The sequence below is a fragment of the Cyprinodon tularosa genome, unplaced genomic scaffold (genome assembly GCF_016077235.1).
Source record: "Cyprinodon tularosa strain WSP-4 unplaced genomic scaffold, ASM1607723v1 ctg631, whole genome shotgun sequence".
Lineage (NCBI taxonomy): Eukaryota > Metazoa > Chordata > Actinopteri > Cyprinodontiformes > Cyprinodontidae > Cyprinodon > Cyprinodon tularosa.
In genome coordinates this window covers 499,675-506,700 of record NW_024039376.1, presented here as the reverse complement: position 1 = coordinate 506,700, position 7,026 = coordinate 499,675, and the positions used below count along the sequence as shown (strand labels likewise).

The window sequence follows — 7,026 nt, the reverse complement described above, 5'->3', positions numbered from 1 at the left end:
AACCATAGAATAGAGAAAATACTGGTTAATGCTAATGTGCTAACACTAACTGTGTCCGGTGGCTCGCTCAGATTTGGATCATTACATTGTTTATTCTCACCAAAATAGTTTTAAGCAACTAGATTGGTTGTTTTTCTAACCAATCTATTCCTAGAATCTATCAAAACTCTATCATACTGACAGCAGCTCTCCTCCAATCTCCCACATCATGACTGAACACTGAGGCTGCTTAGATGCCTGTCACAACTCTTGCGCTTCCAGAAGCGGTCTCCTGGTATCACGGTAGGGAGGACAGCGGGGATGCCTGCTCTAAACCACAACCAAACCCTGACAGTTTAAATATTTTAGGTCTTTGGCTTGACTTTTCACTTTCTTTTATTTCTCATATTCATTCTGTTACAAATAAAATAACATATAGTTTGAAACTACTTAATCAGTGAAATTATTGTTTCACTCTCTCAGTAAAAAAAAAATGTCAAGTTCCCCATTCTTTATGACAGTGATGTAATTTATCAAAATACATCTAATAATCTCCAGTCTGTTCAGTCTGTTTTCTATTGATGCAGATCTAATTAGATGTATATATAGTTTCAGCTATTGATTGTGGTTGAAAATAAAATTCTGTTTTTGTTCTCTGTTCTCTGTCTGACTGCTTCAGATCTTTCACCCTGTAGCATCTCAGCTCCTTCTGGAAACATTGGTAGATGTTTGGATCCAGTTCATCATCTGCAGCTCTGCTCCACTAAGACTTAGAACCACACCAACCTCTGAGGAGATGAACAGGAGGAGAGCTTCTGAGAACAACTCCAGAACCTGAGTTGTCTTATAAATTATTTATTTATTGCAGGATCCACCTCATATTTTGTCTTGTTATAGTTTTCTTGGTATCTTTGACTAATTTCATACATTAATAAAGGTGAAACTCTACATCTGTAACTTGATTCCAGCCCTTATCTTTTTATTCTGTTACTCTTCTTAGAAGTTGCATTCATAAAACATTCAAAGTGCACACAGATATACTGGCTGAATGCTTACTTCATTAATTAAAGAGATGTTGAGTAGAGAAAAAGTGGCTGAAACATCCTCTGGTAGAACAAATATAGAATTAAACCATGATAACAGCCAGCAGAATGAGCTCAGCCTGGGCAAATTAGGCTGCACAATCAGTACTTTCTTAGGACAGGAGATAATAATTTATTTTAAACTCCAGGTTTTCCTATCATGCAAATGTCTTCCTAGAAAATCAATAACTGAGTTAAACATGCAGATATGTCCTCTGCAGAATTTAATCCTTCCTGCTCAGAAAATTGTACCTTTAATGGTTCAGTCGGCTGTTAAAATGTTTATTTTTTGTGCTTCAGTTGTTTTAGCTAACAGTCCTCATTTTCTATCAGATGCTGTGGGATGACGGTGTTGAAAGCTGATCTGAAGTCCAGGAACAGCATCCACATGGCTCAGGTGAAGATCAGAGGAGATGGCGTCCTCAGTGGAGCGGTTCCGTCTGTAGGCGAACTGGAAGGGGTCCAAAGTTGGGAGGATACTGGAGACGATTTGTTTTTTAACCAGCCTTTCAAAACATTTAATCATGATGGGAGTCAGTGCGACAGATCGGTAGTCATTAAATGAGGTGACCTGGGGCTTTAAATGGACCGGAACGATGGTGGAACACTTGAAGTATGCTGGCACTACGGGGTCGGTCGAGTGAGGTGTTGAAAATGTCTGTAAGGACTCCAGCCAGCTGACCTGCACACTCCTTGTAAGAGTATTGATCTTTTCCAACATGCAAAACAGTTTAATGTCAATATTCTTTCATACAATTTAAGATGTCTCATTTTTCTGAATCCATAAGGTATTGACAACAACAATACTTTCACTCAATATATAAAAAAAGTGTTTCTGAACCTTCCCTTATTTGCATTACTTTGAGACAATTCTTTCATGGAATAAAGAACAGCGCTAACAACAGTATACTGCTCTGAAACCAACAATCAGCGAAAGAATGAACGGAGTTATACCAAACACAACTGTAAGAGCCACAACAACCATCATTTCTTTTTGACTGTTTAGAGGTGTGTCCTTTCCATCCGTGTTCGCTTCATCGTCATTGTTTCGATGATTGTTCCCTGCAGAACAGAACCGGGTTTTAGTCTGGCCTTTCAGGTAGAAGATGAATTTAGACCAGCTATTCTACAGAGAATCATAAACAACATCTTTAGGAACCACCAACAGATGATCTAACATATTTCTCTCTGACACCAAGAACTATCAAACTGCTGGAGGTTCAGATTAAGAGCCAAACAGACTCACCTGGAGAAGGAGGAAGAACATCCAGGTAGATCTTGCTAATTGGTTGGATGTCCCTCTTCTTGCGGTTCGGTTTTCCAACAACATAACACTCATATAATCCTCTATCCTCAGCCTTCAGGTTCTTCAAGATCAGAGACACATCTCCATTCTGTAGGTCCTTCAGCTTTACTCGACTCTTGTACCTTTGCTGTGGGATCTCGACTCTTGAATCATAATCTCTAAAAACAAGTAAATACTGTGTGATTGGACCAGCTTTGCTCCATTCCACAAGTTCAAAGGGTAGGTATTGTTTTGCCTCACATGGTAGAATAACATCCTCTCCAATTACAGCAGAGATTTTCTGACCTGCAGCAGAGACACAAAACATTGAAAATGAATAGAGATGGAATTCAAGAGTTTAAGAACCAGTGCAAAGCTAGACTTTTAAAACAGGGGCGGCAAAAGGGTGGCAAGGTATTTCTTTTTGGTTTGGGGGAGGGTCAGTATTTAAAGGGTTCAATTACCCAAAAAACAATAACAATTTTCCACAAAATGTATATTTATTAAACGAAAGCTGTTTATTTTCCCAAATGAATAAAACTAAGTACCGTACAATGTATTGCAAATTAAGTATACAGCAAAAATAGAAATAAACAAGTTATCAAATGATCGTTGGACTAATCAAATCCAGTAGCTTAGTAAGAAACCTCCAGCAGAGAAACAGGACTAGACTGAAAAACAGGCCAAGCTCCAACATCTATAAACAAAGGTGTTGATGTCAGCAGCACAGCCAATAATTATCTTCAGGATGGAGTCTCAGCCAACAGGAACAGATCAGCTGAAGCTACTATAAGAAAAACAGAACAAGGAAATGGTTATAGTGGTGACCTACGTTGAGAAGTTTCTCAGAGACAAAGCTTTTGAAGTCAAAATGGAATACATGAAAAATAATTTTGACAATGGATAAAGTAGGAAATGTTCTTAAGACATTTGTAGGTGACTTCTAAAAAAGCTATCTCATCTCCAACACAGACCGCAGCCATTTGCTATTTCTCCCCAGCAATAGTGCTCCCTGACCAGCGAGATACAAGGAAGTCCCACTCATCCAGATGCACCTGGAGGCTGTGATAGTACTCTCAACACTGGTTCTGTCTCTGGAGAATCAGGTAGACCCATAGACATCAACACTGATAGCGCTGTTCAGCTTTCAACAACAAAATATCTCTGTGACTCTGTGAAAATAGTTTGTAAAATGTTACTGAAGCTCAATAAATGACTGTCAGAAATTATTGATGATGAAGAGATTTATGTTGGTATGATGTATCATAAATAATTATGATGTACTGATATAATGTCGAGCACTGCCTTTGTTGATGTTTATAAAGATAAGTTGCCAATACTGCAAAACACTAAATTCTGCAAACATGTCATTGCTTTGTCAATTTAATTAAAATACTCTAACACCTTTGACAGTTCTATCCAACTGTTGCGTTGAACATCTCCCGGATTTTGATGGAGAACAGAATAAAGCAAGGTGCTCCAATCAGTCCATACATTTTGGCTGCTCATAGCCCACAGGATTAAATTAAAAGAAATGTACATTATAAAATCTCTTGACAAAACATTTGAACGGTCATAACTCTATAACGGAATTTTTGGACATGTCTGGTTTAAAAATGAATTTGAATGAATCATTTATGTTGACAATTAAAAAATGTAATGATTTCCAAATGCTGATAGTGATATAGAATGATAAACAAACTGAGGGTTGAAATTTTAACTTTATTAATATAATTTAACAAGTCACAACACAATCTAATGCATTTTGGTGTATGATCTCTGAGTTTATGGTTGAGTTATAGTATCCCATACCAAAGGTATGTGAGCTGGCGTTAACCAGATGGGGGTACTTTGTAGAATTCAAATTGATCTACATATTTCTACTGTTCAAAAGTTTGGGGTCACCATTTCGCTTCCCATCCAGGAAGCTTTTTCGATTCTAAAAGTTCAATCAAATTCTTTGAGTCGATTGGGTAAATGACATGGAACATGCCTCCAGTGTCAAGCTTCCAGCCAATCAGAGGAGTGGTAGCAGCTGTGCTGCATCACATTCTTTGTTTCACAACTAGTGGTGTTAAAGCTACAGTGTGTAATAATTTCAGGGATATACAGTCAGAAATGTAATATATTATACATAACTATGTTTTTTATCATCATCTACGAGCTCAGCCTCTTAACCTTAATATTTGCGTTGCCTTAGAATTCGTTATTTATAATTACATAGGAGCGGGTCTCGCAGCCATGGAGGCAGACATCTTTGCGCTACGGCAGCGCAGAGCCAACAAACTAGCGATTGCGAGATCGCCGATTACGCTCGAAAGTAACTACGGTAGTCTACATGAAATCTATACCCTACACAGACTATCACAAATACTATCTGTAAAATTATCTATGTAAACAAACCTCATCACTTGAGAAGGTAGGTGATGCGGACGTCGTGGAAGACATTTTGTCCCGTAACGCTCGCCGTACTGTTGGGGGGGGAGATGTTCATGTTGCTGCGGTCTGCAGTCTGGACGTTAGATGTCGCTGAAAATTACACACTGTAGCTTTAAGTGATAAATCAAAATCTTACCAAATCTTGGAATCTGAGATTAGAATATTGAGGTTATGAGTTCAAAGCCCACTCCTACAGACTGCCACTCTGGGTCCCTGAGCAAAAACCCCAGACTGCTCCCTGGGTGCTGCAAATGGCAGCCCATTGCTCCCCAAAGGGATGGGTTAAATGCAGAGAGTGAATTTCGTTGCTCTGTATTTGTGACAGTTTAATTATCAGTAAGCTGCTACATCTGGAGTAGTCAATACTGTATATCAAATTTTGCAATAAAACTATTTCTCTCAAACTGGTTTGAAACTATGGAAGCAAATCGTTACCATATTTAAAATGAAAAAGTATTTTTAGAAATGCTTTTTCATTTTAAGAATGTGGCTGCATTAATAGACTTATAAATGAAATTAGTAATCAACCATCCTTTTTGCATTTTCATTTTCTTCTTTAATAAAGCTCATTCTTTTACTTAATTAAAATGCTTTTTCATTTTAAATATGGTAACGATTTGCTTCCATATGAAACGGTTGGATGTTGAATAACCAAATTACAAATTAGCAAGGGAAAATATATTAATGTAATAATTTAATTGTTTTTTTTTTTTTTTTTACTAGCTTTCCAATTTCATGGCCCAAGTTTGTTAAGCAGCAACAGCAGGTATTGTACATTGTATGCAAAATGCCTGCTTGAATAAAAATATCAGGAACATAATTCAACCCATAAGTTGCAACCTCACACTGAAATCCCATAAATGGATTGAGACATTGCGGGAGCACAGTGCTTGTTGCTGAGAAGCTTTGCATTCAAAGTTAACTCAAATAAGCTGCTTAAAAAATATTACATAGTTCCCTTCCAAAAAAATGTATGGGGTTATAACTGAATATAGATTACAACTCTGTCATTTCCCAAACTGAACAGGAAAAAATAACAGTTTTTACATTGAACTTACTGACCTCTGGTCCCATACTGCAACACATTTACAACAAAGCAAGGCATGCGATCAGTTTCCATGAGAATGATGTTGTCATTGATTACCAAACCTCAATAATTTCACCAAATGCCTCTATAAATAATCATTCATCAGGGTCGTGCACCATGAAAAGATTAACCAGATTTCTAGTTTTTACTGGAGATGTTTCTAAACTCCAACCCAGGTGTAATTTCTCTCGGCTCACATTAGAGAAATCTGTAATTGGAATGAGTTCCGTGACTTTATTTAAGATACTTGAAAGCTGAAACTGCAATCCTCCCCCTCGATTCAGCAATACCTTTCCCTTAAAGATTGCTTCCTTTAGCCCTCCTTCAAATCATTTGTCTTTGGTGTCCAAAAATTAAACATTTTGACTCTCAAAATCTGTGCCGAATCCCATGCTGACTTGTTTACCGCAGGTTGACTTGCTTTCACTGCCATTAAAACCAGATCGATTAACTATCTAGTAACTCTGACTAAGTTCTTATACAAAAGTCCATTAGAGCTTCTCCTCAAAAAACCCAGAAAACATTTATTTCCTCAGCCTGACTGAGTAAAAAAAAATTTTTGCAAAAAACAAAAAACCCTGGCAGCCCTCTGTGATAATGACTGCGGGTAATCATAACAGAAATAAAGCATGCGGTGCAGTCCTGCACAGATCGGGAACAACTCAACTCCAAACACTTAAAAGGCAATTTAACTTACCTTCTGCAGAGGCTGATACAGAACCAGTCTGGCAGAGAAACACAAGCATGATCCAACAAACAGTAGCCATGGATACTTTAAAAATTGCAAATGTGTAACTTTTAAAATCTGACAAAAACAGAATATTCTATAACAAGAAAGCTTTGTGAAAAACAAGTTCTGTATGATCTCAGAGAAAGATGGTTATGGCTGGACATGCCCAGACCACTGCAGCACTTTCCTGTACTACTTTTCATCTCTATATACCTACTCCACCTCCTAATTACTTCCTGCTTTAGTTCTGGCATTCTGACAGATTAATGGCTGCTGACGGGAGAGTTTCTCAGCTAGTGTTACCTAAAGTGTAACCACTACAGACTGAAAAACGAATTTGTTCCATGTGCATTTGAAGTTTTTAGCCATCAGAGATGATTTTATTCATTTTTCTCCTGTTTCTTGTTTTTAAAGAATGATGTTT

The 7,026-nt window shown here is 37.6% G+C and overlaps 1 protein-coding gene across 1 annotated transcript; it reads right to left on the bottom strand.

Annotated features, from left to right (window-relative positions):
- Positions 1 to 657: 657 nt before the first annotated feature.
- LOC119798636 (butyrophilin-like protein 1) lies at positions 658 to 6,786 on the bottom strand. The gene is made up of 3 exons (XM_038308190.1): positions 6,570 to 6,786; positions 2,308 to 2,652; positions 658 to 2,123 (listed from the first exon to the last, which is right to left on the bottom strand). The coding sequence occupies exons 1-3, from the start codon at positions 6,637 to 6,639 to the stop codon at positions 1,957 to 1,959; spliced, it is 582 nt and encodes a 193-aa protein (XP_038164118.1). The 5' UTR covers positions 6,640 to 6,786; the 3' UTR covers positions 658 to 1,956.
- Between the last annotated feature and the right edge of the window lie 240 nt (positions 6,787 to 7,026).

Bases quoted from the DNA above. Each gene is read 5' to 3' on its own strand.
- LOC119798636 (XM_038308190.1), bottom strand. From the start codon at position 6,639: ATGGCTACTGTTTGTTGGATCATGCTTGTGTTTCTCTGCCAGACTGGT. The intron at 2,653-6,569 runs GTAAGTTAAATT...TCTCTGCTGCAG, and splicing joins TGTATCAGCCTCTGCAGAAG to GTCAGAAAATCTCTGCTGTA. The intron at 2,124-2,307 runs GTGAGTCTGTTT...TCTGTTCTGCAG, and splicing joins TGTTCTTCCTCCTTCTCCAG to GGAACAATCATCGAAACAAT.